Genomic DNA, 15988 nt, shown 5'->3' with positions numbered 1-15988 from the left:
CTGCCAGCAATTTGGGGACTTATTTAAGAGCTAATACCTTAAAGGCTTTCTTTTCTTTTCTTTTTTTTTTTGCCACAAATATCACAAAGGCCGCCCTTTAAAGTAAAACAGGCAGGAAGGGTCAATCTACCTGTATCCAGGGTGCAGCCTTGAAAGGCGGCGTCTAGGGGCGCCTGAGTGGCTCAGTCGGTTAAGCCTCCAACTTCAGCTCAGGTCATGATCTCACAGTTCATGGGTTCGAGCCCAGTGTCGGGCTCTGTGCTGACAGCTCAGAGCCTGGAGCCTCTTCAGATACTGTGTCTCCCTCTCTCTCTGACCCTCCCCTGCTCATGCTGTCTCTCTCTGTCTCTCAAAAATAAATAAATATCATCTAAAAAAATTAAAAAAAAAAAGAAAGGCGGCGTCTAATCCTTAAGGAGTAGCTCACATGGCGGTATTTATGCTCCAGTACTAAGTAGACAGTCTCCCTGCCACTTCCCATACAGACAGCAGCGTCGGATTTATAGGACAATGGGCTGCAAAGCAGTAACAGGGTAACAAGACCCCTACCTTTTCCTGCTGTTCTGTTTGCAGTCAGCTCCCTTCATATGCAATCTGTTTCCCTTTTTGGCCTCTTCAATTTTTTAAATATCTATTTTACAAATTCTTTTTTTATTTATTATCATTTTTTAGTGTTTGTTTTTGAGAGAGAGACACACAGGGTGAAGGGGGGAGGGGCAGAGAGAGAGGGAGACACAGAACCAGAGCAGGTCCAGGCTCCGAGCTGCCAGCACAGAACCTGATGTGGGGCTCGAACTCACAAGCTGTGAAACCATGACCTGAGCTGAAGTCGGTGCTTAACCGACTGAGCCACCCAGGCGTCCCCAGTTTCATTGATTCTTTATATTAATTTCTCCATCAAAATACACAGGCTTCTCTTTTCCTCAGCAGACCTTGACCGATAGCTACAAAATAAGTGCCGTGAAACTCTCGCTTGAAGGGCGCCTGGTGGCTCAGTCGGTTGTGTCTGGCTCTTGGTGTCAGTTCAGGTCATGATCTCATGGTTTCCTGGGTTCAAGTCCCATGTTGGGCTCTGCACTGGCAGCACGGAGCCTGCTTAGGATTCTCTCCCTCCCTGTCTCTCTCTCTCTCTCTCTCTCTCTGCCCCTCCCCTGCCTGCACTGTTTCTATCTCTTTCAAAAGAAATGAATAAATGATAAATAAAGACATAAACTTAAGAAAAAGTCACTTGAGAAAAACCACAATTGTGTTTATAGTAGCAACTTTCATTCGGTGAGAACAGGTATACTGACTGTGAAATACATGCTGATTCTTTGCCAGGCACTTTGGAAACTGGTGGCCTGGAATCACAGCAGTGAGTTGAGTGGAACTCATGCCCACCCATAATCTCGAAAGGTGCCCTTGTTTGGAAAGGTCATCGCAGACATAGTTATCATCCTGGATTAGGGCGGGGTCCTAAATCCAATGACGGATGTCCTTGGAAGAAGAGAAAAAATAACACACACAGAGAAGGCCAAGGGAAGCCTCAAGCAGAGACCGGAGGGAGGCAGCCGTTAGCCAAGGGGCCCTGAGGTTCACCAGAGGCTGGAAGGGGCAGGGAGGACCCCCCCCCCGCTTGAAATGCCGCCCCCCCTGCCCGCAAAGCCCCGCCCCCTCTAGCCAAGCCTCCAGAGTAAGTGCCAGGGCCCTACTGACAGCTACATTTCGATTTCTGGCCTCCAGCACCGTGAGAGAATACATTTCTACCGTTCCAAGCCACTAATTTTGTGGTAATTTGTCACGGTGGCCTTAGGAGAACTCATATAATCACTGAATCCTCACATAAAAACTATGTTTAAAAACCAACCTGGAGGGGCACCTGGGTGGCTCGGTTAAGGGTCCAACTTTGGCTCAGGTCACTGTCTCTCGCCTGGTGAGTTTGAGTCCTACATCGGGCTCTATGCTGACAGCTCGGAGCCTGGAGCCTGTTTTAAATTTTGTGTCTCCCTCTCTCTCTGCCCCTGCCCTGTTCATGCTTCGCCTCTCTCTTTCTCTCTCTTGCTCTCTCTCTCAAAAATAAATAAGAATTAAAAAATTTTTTTCTAAGCAGCCTGGAAAACAGGGTTCTTTCCTTTGGATCTCTGGGCTTTTCCTGAGAGCAGGTATAACCTCCATTCCTCATGCCATTTTTAAGGCCTTTTGCTGCTGAATTACCTCGGAGCCCCGACCGTCCTCTGGGAGGGAAGCCTTCCTGACCCATGGGTAGGGGGTGCGGGCAGTGAACCCTCCTCACTCACCCCCTACAATCCCTCCCACCACAGCATATCTTGGAAACTGTAAGTCCACACTCGGTGATGGGTGCGGAAGGTACACAGGAATGAGAGTCAACGCTGGTCACAGCCCTGCAGGCCCATACGGTCCTTTGAGCCAACTGGAGAAAGGCACCCCTTCTGTCAGCAGCCACAGCCCCACTCAAGAGCCCTGAACTTGGCTGAAGGAGCAGGGGCTGGGCTTCGTTTTCACCTGGCCCCGTGGCCCTGTGCCCGACTCAGTGCACTCCACCCCGCCCCCACCACACCCCGGGCTGGACAACCCCACTGGTGGGGCAAGGCCCCAAATTACGCCCATCATTACGAGCTTTTCTGACACCGGGTGCCGTTGGAGGCTGTGAGTGGTCTCCACGCAGGTTCCCCTCCTCACTCTGCTCCTGTGGAAAAGGTCCGTCCAAACACCCCTGACTCCCGGCTCAGGCCTCCCAGTATATTGAGAATTATCCTCAACGTGACCGCCAGGGGGCAGCCGCGCCCACAGAGCCTACACCTGCCAAGTCCGGCAGACCGCCCCCAGTATTTTTGGAGATCTTGATACCTGGTCTGGCTTTGCTGACCTCATGCAGACGCACCTGAAGGGCCAGTTGCTCTCAATATCCAGACTCCTTTTTGTATTTAGATTTGTTTTATGTACCCACCTGTCTGCTTCCTTAAAGAATTTACCACCCCTTATCAATCCATTCACAGCCTTCTATGCATTTCTTTTGTCCACAAGTCCCTACAGCCTTTGGTTATCTCCCTTAGTCTGATTTCGTGTTTACATCTCCTGTGTGCCCACAGAGAAGTCATCTGCTGATGTGGATTTAAGATAGGGAGCACACGCATTGCATTAGCCAGTACTCAGTCCAGCCCTGCCTGGGAACGCAAAGGTCATGGACTTCACAGCAGTTTTCTCTGCCTGTTGGTGTATTTCTCATTCTTGTTAGAGTTAGGCAGCATCCTGAGGGGAGACTGAAGTTCAGAGCTGGTGCAGAAGGAAGGTTTCAAAACATATTCTCCTATTTTGCAGCTTGCCTTCCTTCTGGCTCCGTTTGGGTTTTTTTTTTTTTTTTTTTTTTTTTTTTTAATGGCTTGGCTGATAGGCTGGGCCATCTTTTGTCCTTCTAAGCAGACCTCTGGGTGTATAGCACAGATGGTATTCGGAACTTTTTGTTTTTTTCATATTTTCATGTTTATCTTTTGAGAGAGAGAGTGTGAGCAGGGGAGGGGCAGAGATCGAGGGAAACACAGAATCTGAAGCAACGGATCCTTCTAGAGTGTAAATTGTCTGATGTGACTCAATGATATCCTATTTTTTAAAAATGTTCCAGAAGAATAAAATCAGTAAAGTCACAGTCGCCACCCTGCCCTGCCGAATTCCTAAGTTTTTGCTCTTGTGGCCAACGGCCATTAACTTTCCCACCTCAAGGCCTCTAGGAGCCCTTGGCCTATTCGAGCGGCTGGAAGAGGGACGCAGAGCTCCTGCTAACTTCCTTCTCCAAGCAACCAGTGACCCCGGGTGTGTCCTTGAACCTCCCTGAGGTCTAGTTGACCTTCCTGGATAGTTGGCTTTCTTGGAGCTAACTCTTCAAGGGACGACTGTCCAATGAATTGCCTATGGCCCGTCTACACGGGGGAAGTTTTAAAGCTATTACCCAGCCAGGCCAGGTGGCTCCGGAAGAGACTCGGTGGAAATGACATTCCTCATTTGGCCCCTTTACCCCAGTCCACGGTCAGCCCTCAGTCCTATAAGAGGCTCAGAATCCTGGTTGGTCTGCACGTGGAGCGGGGCCTCTCTCCAGGGTGGACCCTTACAACTAGTTCCAAGAGTCTGAGAGCAAAATCAGAGCTGTCAGGTACTCGGAATGACAGAGTGACAGAGTGACAGAGTGAGGGCCTGACATCTGAATGGGAGAGGCTGACGAGTGGCTGTCCCCCGTGGTGCCAGGTGGAGACAGCCCGAGGCAGGGGTGCATACCACGATCAGGCCTTCAGTAGCAGGCGCCCCTCCGACCCTGCTTGCTATCAAGGGTGACCAGGGGCTGCGGCAGCTACTCTTTCTCTTTAAAGCAGAGGGAGTGGTCTTCGGGTCTTAGAGGATTCAACTCAAGGTCACTCTGTTTGGCTCACACAGTTTTTAAAAAATGGAATTAGGTGCCTTTCCAGCTTCTCCTACACCTGCAGGTCCGCGGAGCCTGTCTGCACCCGGCGGCTGGCTTGCTCGCTTGGCAGTGTACCTGCGGGCATGGAGGGCTGATGGCCAGGTTCACTATCCACGGGCCATCACACTTCCTCATTCACGAGCCACTGGGGCTGCCTCATAAGAGACCCCCGCCCCCCAATCCACATCCACTTCTTAAAGTGTCATAATGATCTTAAGAAAACACACACTACAGATCATGATGAAAGACTAGTTTTTAATTAATTAATTAGTTAATTAATTTATGTATTTAGGGTGAGAATCCCAAGCAGGTTCTGTACTGTCAGTGCAGAGCCTTATGCAGGACTTGACCTCACACACCTCTCCTGAGATCTCACGTGAGATCATGACCTGAGCCAAACTCAAAGTGGGGCATTTAGCCGACTGAGCTACCCAGGTGTCCCTGAGATTCCATTTCTAAAGAGCTCAGAATGGTACCCAACAAACCACCACAGACTCTTAATGACGGAGAAGAAACTCTGGGTTGATGGAGAGAAGTGGGTGGGGGATGGGCACTAAGGAGGACACTTGTTGGGATGAGCACTGGGTGTTGTATGTAAGTGATGAATCACTGACTTCTACTCCTGAAACCAATATTGCACTGTATGTTACCTAAAATTTTTTTAATGTTTATTTTAGAGAGACAGACAGAGAGTGAGCAGGGGAGGGGCAGAGAGAAAAGGAGACACAGAATCAGAAGCAGGGTCCAGGCTCTGAGCTGTCAGTGCAGAGTCCAACACAGGACTTGAACAAACAAGCAGTGAGATCATGACCTGAGCTGAAGTCGGACATTCAACCCACCAAGCCATCCCGGCGCCCAGTGCTGCCCTTTTTCAGAGTCGAGGCTGGTTCACTACCTCATCCATGTCCCAGCCGCTGGGAAGAAGGGAAGGGAAGTGGAGAACACCCTTTCCTCTTCTAGAATCGCTCCCACTTCTATAGGCCGGAACTCCATCCCATGACCTTGCTCGCTACAAGGGAGTCTGGGAAGTACAGCTCTTAGTCTCAGAGGCCATGATCTCAGGGATTCTGCTAAAACTAAGAAGGGAGCGACAGGTGCTGGGGAACGACTGGAGGTCCCGGACAGAAGGAATGTGATTCTGGAGAAACGGCGTTCCGACTCTACCTCTCACCCATTACAACAGCAAAAACCCGACTTATATCCATACAGTAAAGAATATACAAGGTATATGATTAGAAAGATCAGATTGTCAAATGGGATTTGTCCAGCGTTAGTCAACTGCGGGGTCACGACCAAGGTTTAATCTCAGGAAGGTGTGTGTTGGGTCGCTCTACGGCCAGCTGGTTTTCAATGACGTAGCACGTCTTGTAGCTCTCCAGCACCCGGGCCTGGAGGTAGGCCTTGTCCCTGTCCTGCCAGGCGTCGGACTCGATGTACATGTTGAAGGGGTCATGGGAGTGCTCCAGCTTCTTGGAGCGGATGTAACTCAACATGATGCCCAGGGTGAAGAAGCCGAAGAAGCCGAGCACCATGAGGATGTAGAGTGCCTCCAGTTGGCTGTCGTCACTGCCAGGTGACCTGCGGGCCAGGCCCGACGTGTTGCCGCCCCAGTGAACTGTCCCCTGCCACAGCGTGGCCAGAAAGGGCGTCACGGCCGTGCTGTTGGGCAGAATCATGCTGGGCTTCCCGTTTCCACTGCTGGAGCTCCTACTTCCTGAGAAAACGTTCTAAGAGAGAAGTGGAAAGTGAAATCAGAAGCGTGTGCTGGCCAGACCCACACACAGGCAAGCATGTGTGCACATTTTTCAGAATCTCAGGGGAGAGGAGCACCCTAACATACCCCTTGGTCCATGCATGTGGCACCTTGAATCTGTGCAACGCCTCCCTCGCTCCATCAGTTGATCACCTGATTCCCTCCTATCTCCATGCACCGCCTCCACCCCCACCTCCGAGGCAGCCACCAGGAGTTCCTCTACTGGACACGTGGTGTGGCTTATGCGTGTTTGGGTTTATGCGCTATGGACCGAATTGCATCTCCCAGTTCACAAGGTCCTAACCCCCAACGTGTCTGCACCAGGAGATGGGGTCTTCAGGAAGTAATCAAGATTAAATAAGGTCATACAGGTGGGGTCCTAACTGATCGGACTATGGCCTTATAATAAGAGAGAGAAATCTCTCTCTAACCATGTGAGGACGTCATGAGAAGGCAACTGTCAGCAGGCCAGGAAGAAGGCTCTCACTAGGAACCAAACCCTTCAGGAACCTTGATCTTGGACTGACAGCTGCCCAAGCTGTGAAAAATGCATGTCTCTAATTTCAGCCCCCACTCGGTGGGATTTTGTTATGGCGGCCTGAGCTAAGATATACATTAGAGGTATTGGGGTACACATCTGCCTCTCCTTCCTCTTCCTCTCCCCACTGTGGCTTTATGGCCACTCAGGTTGCAATGCGTGTCTGCACTCCTTTACTTCTTTAAAAAAATTTTTTTTAATGTTTATTTTTGAGAGAGAGAGAGAGAGAGAGATGGAGTGTGAGCAGGGGAGGGGCAGAGAGAGGAAGACATAGAATCCAAACCAGGCTCCAGGCTCCCAGCTGTCAGCACAGAAACCAACATGGGGCTTGAACCCATGATCCGTGGGATTATGACCTGAGCTGAAGTCAGACACTCAACCAACTGAGCCACCCAGGCGCCTCTGCACTCCTTTACTTCTGACTGTTACATGGTACCGAAGCACACACCCACTTCTTCTCTCTGCTTGCTGTCCCAGAACTGGTGGCCTCTAACTCCATAAGCAAAAGGGCAATAAACAAACATCCCTGTCCTCCTGTGGACCTGGAAAAATCCCACAGTTCATGTATCTGGTTCCTACTAGTCAGACTGCTGTGCTCTCAGCCGTCCTAGGAGGTGACGGGCAAGGGTGGTCTGCTCCAGCCTGGAACACCATGTGGACGGAAAGCCTGCCTTTCAACTTGACTTCTCAAGGGCCAGTGTTCCAGCTTGTGCTGTGTTTGTCCCCTCCCTGCCCACTGGTCTCTGCCGAGTGACTGCCACGGGCCATGTAGAAAGGGACAGTTTCCGCATCATTGTAATCTGGATGTCAGTCTCCCTGAAAACCCATATAACTGGTCTGGGGCTTGTGAAAGCTCTTTCCAAGTAGCTCTGGAATTCTGGAAGGGGGTTCACATGTTCTGACACCCCACGTTCTGGTCACTGATAAGCTGATCAGGTTTTATTCGTATCTTTGAGAAGATGGTGGTCCTGCTGGGAGATAAAATATTCAGAGCCAACTGGATGAGGTCACACTTGAAACTCAGCCCACCAGGGGCTCCAGAGAGCTGCCCAGACTCCAATGAGACATTTTTCAGGCCCTTCAAAGCAGGTGAGTATAACGCACACTCAAGGCACCTTGGGGTGACTATTGTGACTAAGGTTGACAGCTTGGAACCACAGTGTCTGGTCAGAAACACTGTGGATAGAGAAATTCCAATGTACAAGGTGGGGGTTGGGGGGTTCAGCCTCTCTCAGCTAGGAACTGTGACATCACATATTGTCTTGCTTAGGACACTTGTCAAGCTAGAGCTACTTTTTAGGATTGGCTTAATTTTGAAACTTCTGAGCCCGGCCCTAGGGAAAGATGCTTCACTGCCCTAGGTCCCTCTCCCTCTGATGACCCTTTGGATGTCGTTGTGCCCCAGAATTCTTTTGTTGGCCCTCCTTTCTTCCCACTCTGCCCACTGCCTGTGTGGTTACACCTGCCCCTTCTGGTTCACCCACATGGCCATGACCCTATATGCCCTTCTGAGCACCAGGGCTGGGTGTCCAATGACCGGCCAGGGATTTAGTTACCTTGGCCATCCTCATGCCCCTCCACGGCCCTCACCGCTTCTGCTCCATGCCTCAGTGAGCTGAGTGGCCATGTACCACCCCTAAAACCTGTGGTCCCGGCTCAGAGTCCCCACCAAGCTCCTTCCATCCTTCGGGATGAAACACTCCATTTTCAGCATGGGTACAGAGCCCAAATGCGAGGACTCCTGCCACCTTCTCTGGCTCCACAGTTGTCTCTTGCCCAGACCCCATGCTCCGGCCCGGCTGGCCGAGCCCTGGACACATCAGCACCTCTCTGGACATCTCCAGCATACAACCCCTCCTTCCTGGCCCGTGAAGCTCCTAAGTGATGCCTAGTCATGCTTAATCCAGCTCAGCCTTCTCTGATGCATGCCATGCCCTCAAAGGCTCCATGCTCCCTGCTGATTTCACCACAGTCATCCTCTCTGTCCCCTACCTTGTCCCCTGCAGCCTCCCTGGCCTGGTGCCTGGCACATAGCAGCTCAGGAGCTGTCTGTGAACTTCTTAATACCTCTTGACAGGTGGGCCCTGATTCTTCATAACCTGCATGTCTAATTAACAAACACCCATGAAACACCTTCAGACCATTAGCCAAGTCCCTCTTCAAGAAGGGCCACCTTCGCCATAAAAGAGTCATGGTGCACAAGTGCAAGAGGAGAAGGTGATTGGATGTTGGGATTACACCTCCACCCTGGGTTTGGATTCTGGCCCTGCTGCTATCCGTCTACACAACCCTGGCCAGGTTCCTAATGCCTGCTCTGTCTTTTTCCCTTTGGAACCAGGGAGAAACATCATTCACATTTGCAGCTGTGGGATCACTAGCCTAGTAAGTAGAGGGGCCCATAGTACTTGTGGCACATGGCGGTGTGCACTCAGGGTCCCGGCTGTGAGTGCATTGGCTTTTCCTGGTCTGCCAGAAATAGCAGCCCAGGGGGGCGCCTGGGTGGCTCAGTCATTTAAGAGGCCAACTTTGGCTCAGGTCATGATCTCACAGCTTGTGAGTTCGAGCCCTGCGTCAGGTTCTGTGCTGACAGCTTAGAGCCTAGGGACTGCTTCTGATTCTGTGTCTCCTCTCTCTGCCCCTCCGTGGCTCACGCTCTGTCTCTCAATAATAAATAAACATGTAAAAAATTAAAAGAAAAAGAAAGAAAGAAAGAAATAGCAGCCCAGGAATTTGGAGATCTGGGGTTTTAGGTCTGGCTGTCCCATGGCCGACCACTGTGACTCTCTTTACCTTGTGGAGAAGATACTCAGGAATAAGAAACAAATATGTTTCTGGGCTTCCCTGCCAACTCTGTGCCCTGAGATCTGTGAGGGGTTAAGCCATGCAGGCTCCAGAGACTCCCGGATACTGATTCTTATCCCAAACCAGCTAGATTCCACGGAATCGTTTGGTAACATTTTTTTTCTTCGAAGCTTAGACCCAGTGCTGCTGGTCAGCTGGAAATCACTCAAGACGAGAGGCTCCGGGCAGCTAAGATTTCCAAACCAGAGGTCCAGCATCTTCTTTTCAAATGACTTAAAACCACTTATGAATGCACAGAACCTGCCCCAGAAGATACACAGGCCCGGAGCTGGTAATGCAATTTTTTTTTTCTCCTAAAAATGCAGAATGACCACAGGTGGCCAGGGATCCTGCTGCTAATTACTGTTAGAGCATTCCCACGGCCTCACGACCACGCGAGTTTAGAATTATGGTAGACAACCCCCAGAAGTGAATGGGTTTAGAGCCCAAAGCTCCACACAACAAGTTAACTTCAGAGTAACTTTTGCAACTAATTCTTAAGGGTGGGGTCACTGAGAAGACCTGTCGCTGAACACCAGACAGAAGTTTCCAGGGCTAGAGGAAGCAATAGAGAAATCTGCTTTGAAAGCCCATCAGAGCTCACTCCAAAGTAGGGGTGCTCAAACTTTGGCCTGCTTTAGAATCACCTTCTAGGGGTGCCTGGGTGGCTCAGTCATTTGAGTGGCTGACTTTGGCTCAGATCATGATCTCATGGTTCATGAGTTCGAACCCCGAACTAGGCTCTGAGGTGACAGCACGGAGCCTTCTTTTTCTTCCTCTCTCTTTCCCTCCCCTGCTTGTGCACACACACTCTCTCTCTCAAAAATAAAATAAATATTAAAAAAAAAAGAATCACCTTCTAAAAATGTAGAGCGCTGGGCTCCACTCCCAGAGATTCTGGGGTGGGGTGGGGCATCAGAATTCGAATTTCCAACAAATTCACCAGTGGCTGCTGATGCTGGTGATCTGGGGACCCTCACTTGGTGACCTACTGGAATCACCTGGAGAGCTTTAAAAAATATACTGGTGGGCAACCCTCCCCCGCAAAGACTGTGATGTCCTTACTTCTTTGAGTTCCTCTCTGTCACTAGGGCTTTTTGTTTATTTATTTATTTATTTATTTATTATTTATTATTTTTTAAATTTATTTTTGAGAGAGAGAGATAGCATGAGCAAGGGAGGGTCAGAGAGACACAGAAATCGAAGACGGGCTCCAGGCTCTGAGCTAGCTGTCAGCACAGAGCCCAACACGAGGCCTGAACCCATGAACCGCATGCAAGATCATGACCTGAGCCAAACTCAGATGCTTAACCAACTGATCCACCCAGGTGCCTTTCATTTATTTATTTTTGAGAGGGGTAAGAGAGAGAGAGAGAGAGAGAGAGAGAGAGAGAGAAAGACAGAGCTCATGCAGGGGAGGGGAAGAGATAGAGAGGGAGACACAGAATCTGAAGCAGGCTCCAGGCTCTGAGCTGTCAACACAGAGCCCGATGTGGGGCTCGAACTCACAAATTATAAGATCATGACCTGAGCTGAAGTTGGTCACTTAACCGACTGAGCCACCCAGGCGCCCCAATCAGGGGCTTTTAAAAGCTTCCCAGGTGATCTGAGTCAGAATTTGTATCTAAGCTTGAGACCCACTGGGCTATGGGACCTTAGAAAACTGACCAATCGTTGGTGCTGCAAGGTGCTGGGAAGAATTTTATAAGAAGAGAAGCCATGATTTCATAAAATAATTTTCAAATCTCATTTGCTTTTTGTATTTCCTTTTTTTTGGTCCCTGATGTAATGTGAAGAGAAGTCGCAGAGAGAAATCCTCAGCCTTCCTTGTTACCTGAGTTGCCTCCCTACTAACTCACACTGGCACCTTCTCTTTTGCTGAGCCCGTTAGAACCCTGTGCCAGGCCAGAAGAGTCCAGTTCATTAACTGCCTTTCAAATAATGGCTGAATTTTTAAAGAAAAAATCTTTTTCTTACGTCACACTTAATTTATTATATTGCTTTTGCGAAATGCCCTTTGTGCCCCCCAGGCCTACATGCTGGAGTTTTGTGTAATGAGTCTCAAAATGAGTTTGGTAACGTCCTCTTCCCAGTGAGCATGGTGTAAACGAACTCAATCTGCATGTCGGCTGGGGGTTTCTGTTCCATTCGCCAAGCTCGCTTCTCTTATGAGGTCACAGCCCTGCCCGGTGGCCGCCGCCTCACGTGGATTTGAAGAGCCACTGAGCCAGCGATCTTCATGTACAGGAAGCTAGGTGCCAAAGCATTGAACTGACCTGCCCAAGGTCATGTCTCTTATCAAAAATGCATCTAAAATTTAATCTTGTAGGCCAGGAACTTGCATTTTATTAGTACAGAGAAAGGAGCTCTCAGGACTTAGCAGAGAGGAGACGGATTCTGTATTGAAGGTCAAGGGAACTGAGGACTTGGCCACTTTTATCAGGCAAACCCAGGTCTACCCAAAGGAGGACAGGCTTGTGACCTAAATTTGCCATCAGGACACCCCTTCCCCTACTGGGACCACCACTTTTTGTAGCTGGCACAGCGCCAAGGGGGCTGGGGCAGGGGGCAGAAGCGGCAGGAATCCGGGAGGTCCAACTCCAAACACAGCCAGGTTTATGCCCAGTCCATTCTGGACATTCTCCCCTTTCTCTCTCTCTCTCTCTCTCTCTCTCTCTCTCTCTCTCCCTTTTTTAAAAGTTTATTTATTTATTTGTTTTATTTGTTTATTTATTTAATGTTTTTTATTTATTTTTTGAGAGACAGAGAGAGAGACAGTGTGAGCAGGGGAGGGCCAGAGAGAGAGGGAGATACAGAATCCGAAGCAGGTTCCAGGCTCTGAGCTGTCAGCACAGAGCCCGACACGGGGCTCGGACCCACGAACCGTGAGATCATGACCTGAGCCAAAGCCAGACACTTAACCGACTGAGCCACCCAGACGCCCTGTGTTTATTTATTTATTGAGAGAGAGAGAGAGAGAGAGAGAGCACTAGTGGGTGAGGGACAGAGAGGAGGATCCCAAGCAGTTTCTGTGTGGTCAGTGCAGAGTTGGACATGGGGCTCGATCTCACAAACTGTGAAATAATGACCTGAGCTGAAATCACAAGCCGGACGCCTATATGACTGAACCACCCAGGCGCACCCAGGCTGAACATTCTTAACTGGCTTTACTGGGCCCAGAAAGAGGGGGTTTCTAGAAGTGTCTGCCTCAGCTTGGGTTTGAGAGTCCTCATGCAGCACGGACACGATGCCCAATCAAGGTTAGTGCAATTTATTTTCCTTCAAAGTTCAGACCCAGAGCTGCCAATCTGCTGGAAATCACTCAGGATACAGGGTTCTGGGCAGCTGAGTGGAGCCAAAAGCTGCAAATAGAGACCAACTGAGTCTCCACCCCCACCCTGGGATCCTGGAGGACCCCCAGCTGCCCCCAGAGGAGAAGGGGACAGTGGGTGACGTCGTGGGAGCACACCGCCCCTTTTGCATTTCTCTGGCAGGCCCTGGCGATGTCGCCTGGCAGCACTGATAGCAGCCTAGAAGCTTTCGGAACAGATTTCCTAGCATTGCCACATTTCATTCTTTCTTAAGTGTTTACTAAGGCTTCTGTGGCTGATTCTAGTCACGCTTCTCCCGAGAGGGATAGATGCTGGGGGTGGGGGTGGGGGGAACCGAGAGTGTCTGAGTTAGGGCTCAGAGACCTGGGTTTCAGCCCTGACTCAGTCCTACATAAAACACAGGGCTCCTCTGGGCCCTAGGTGACTTACGGGGACAGTGCAGGGGTAACATTCCTATGGACTAAACAGCGTTCCTAAAGCATTTCCTTAGAGAGCATCCAGTCTTGAAATCATCACTGCCCTTCATTTGTATCAGGAAGCAGAACTGGTAAAACTGATTATGGATAAGCCAAATTTGGTGCATATGATCTTACTGAGTCCAGAACTCCGCAAGTATGTTTTCCCTGGAAGCAACTTTCAATTATTTTCATCTTTATCTCAACGCTGTGTCCAAATTCTGGAGATATATTTACCTCTGGGCAGAAAAGAAGCCAACAAGGGCCCCCAGATCCTTCCAGAATGAAAATATGAACTAGTGAGCTGGTGATAGGGACCCAACCCAGTACAATATGGGAAAATAGACAAACATTTTGGCATGGAGAATGGATGGGAGGATTCCCAGACTCGGAGGGCTGCTGAAGTCAGAAGGAAGGCAGACGGACTACCATCTTCAGCAAATTTAAAAAAAAAAAAATTCAGGAGCCTGAGTATTCTTATCCAAATACTGGACATAATGGAATCCCGCCTGACTACACCACAGGATTCTGTGAGGTACGGAACAAACCCACAACTTTCCTACCTCTAACCTGTGCTGCTCTCTCAGCAAGAGAGCAGTGACCGCCATTCTTCCTTGTCAAATTTCTACTGGTCCTCCAAATGCTTCCTCCTATGCCAACATGGGTGTCAACATCCCACCCAGCTGTCCCCTCCTCTCCTTTAGCCACATGGCGCCTTGTCTATACCACTAATATTCTAATTGGTACAGTAGTAATTTGTACACTTGTCTGGGCATTTCCTTCCAGAAGCTCAGGAAGGTTGGAGACTATTTTGCTCACCTGGTCCCCAGTCCATCGCTCAGAATGGCTCAATAAGAGATTGCTGGATTAAATGGGAATGAATTAGATTCACTACAACTACAATGTGATTGTGAGTGCAAATAACCAATAAGGAATAATACACTCTTGAAAGAAATTGGTGGGTAGCCAAATGAAAACTTCTTTCAATAGAGCATGGTTTTTTTCAGTATGTTTTTTTAAACTTTTTTTAGTGTTTAATTATTTTTGAGAGAGAGAGAGAGACAGTTTGCAACTGGGGGAGGGGCAGAAAGAGGGAGACAAAGAATCCAAAGACAGGCTCCAGTCTCTGAGCTGTCAGCACAGAGCCTGACGTGGGGCTTGAACCCATGAACCACAAGATCATAACCTGAACTGAAGTCCAACGCTTAATCACCCAGGTACCCCACAGTATGTTTTAATATAGTAAAAAGTAAACTATTTTTATTGATCTTTATTCCATTAGTATTATTTATTTTGTATACATTAAAATTTATACTACTGACATAGTTACATATATATCTACAACTTACCTCATTCCTAAAAAGGTTTAAGGCAGTCAGTAATTGTTGATAGTGTGGCAAAATTTTTATCCCTTCTCCCCTCACTCTTGGTAACCTTTATATACTGTTTTCCTCTTCTTTTTTTTTCATATTACTTAAAACTTGCTTCGGGCACCTGGGTGGCTCAGTCGGTTAAGTGTCCAACTTCAGCTCAGGTTCATGATCTCATGGTTAGCGGGTTCAAGCCCTGTGTTGGGCTCTATGCTGCCAGTTCTGAGCCTGGAACCTGTCTTCGGATTCTGTGTCTCCCTCTCTCTCTCTCTCTCTGACCCTCCTCTGCTCTGCTGTCTCTCTCTCTCTCTCTCAAAAATAAAAATAAAACATTAAAAAAATTAAAAACCCTGCAAATATAATATAGTTTTCTTATTTGTTATGTCCATCGCTTAGTGTTTGTCTTTTCCACCAAAACCTACGCTTCTGATGACAAGGGTGTTTGCGTCTGTTCTTCCGCATGTATCTCAAGGACTACAACAGTACCTGGCATATGGTAGGAGCAGAATAAATATTCATAGGACGCAGGCATGAATGCATGAACGAATAAATAAATGTTCCATTCCACTACCAGAAAGCCCTGAACCTCCAGATCTACTTTCAGAGAATTAAGATGAGAAGACCGAGTGCTCTGATGTCTTCACTGTGAACTTTAGTTTCAAAACAATCCACTTTCTAAGAACCTGTCAAAAGCAAGACATCCCAGGGACATTCTCAAAAGGTAGAATGCCTTCCTTGGACCCATCCTTAGCTCGCCTCTGCTGAGTATATGAAATAGATCCCAGAAAGCAGGTTTCTGCCCCCTCCCTAGATAGCCACAGATCAGAGTCAAGGTGCTCCCTGGCAACTCAGCACCTAGGAATTGAAACAAGCGTGTGATCACAGCAAAGTTCCCCACCACCCTGAACATAAATGGTCCTGGAGGCCACTGGCCAGAACCTTCTTCATTAAAGGCACTAGAAGCTCCTTCTGAACCTAAACGTGGACTGGAAATAAACAGCTTACATATAGCAGTTTCAAACCTCCAGGCGGGGACAGTGTAACAGGTGATAGATCCGGGATACCTCCTCAGGCAGCCTGCTTCTAGAAGTTCCCCACTTTCCCCAGTTACTACAATCAAGATCAGATACCAACAACGTTCTTCATGCCCCATGCCTTTTCCCCAGGGAGAGGCCAAGGGCCAAGAACCTTCCTGGTCAAAAAATCCTAATGTTCCCTTTGAGGCTGGGTATGTGTATGCAAGTATTGC

The 15988-nt window shown here is 48.9% G+C and overlaps 1 protein-coding gene across 1 annotated transcript; it reads right to left on the bottom strand.

The window, feature by feature from the left end:
- Positions 1 to 5218: 5218 nt before the first annotated feature.
- KCNE1 (potassium voltage-gated channel subfamily E regulatory subunit 1) lies at positions 5219 to 6153 on the bottom strand. The gene has a single exon (XM_029940693.1). It carries the CDS (start codon positions 6124 to 6126, stop codon positions 5737 to 5739), a length of 390 nt encoding a protein of 129 aa, XP_029796553.1. The 5' UTR covers positions 6127 to 6153; the 3' UTR covers positions 5219 to 5736.
- Positions 6154 to 15988: the final 9835 nt, after the last annotated feature.

Source organism: Suricata suricatta, chromosome 5 (genome assembly GCF_006229205.1).
Source record: "Suricata suricatta isolate VVHF042 chromosome 5, meerkat_22Aug2017_6uvM2_HiC, whole genome shotgun sequence".
Lineage (NCBI taxonomy): Eukaryota > Metazoa > Chordata > Mammalia > Carnivora > Herpestidae > Suricata > Suricata suricatta.
This window is presented reverse-complemented; position numbering and strand designations above follow the sequence as displayed.

Excerpts from the sequence above, each read along its gene's own strand:
- KCNE1 (XM_029940693.1), bottom strand. The coding sequence starts at position 6,126 with ATGATTCTGCCCAACAGCACGGCCGTGACGCCCTTTCTGGCCACGCTG.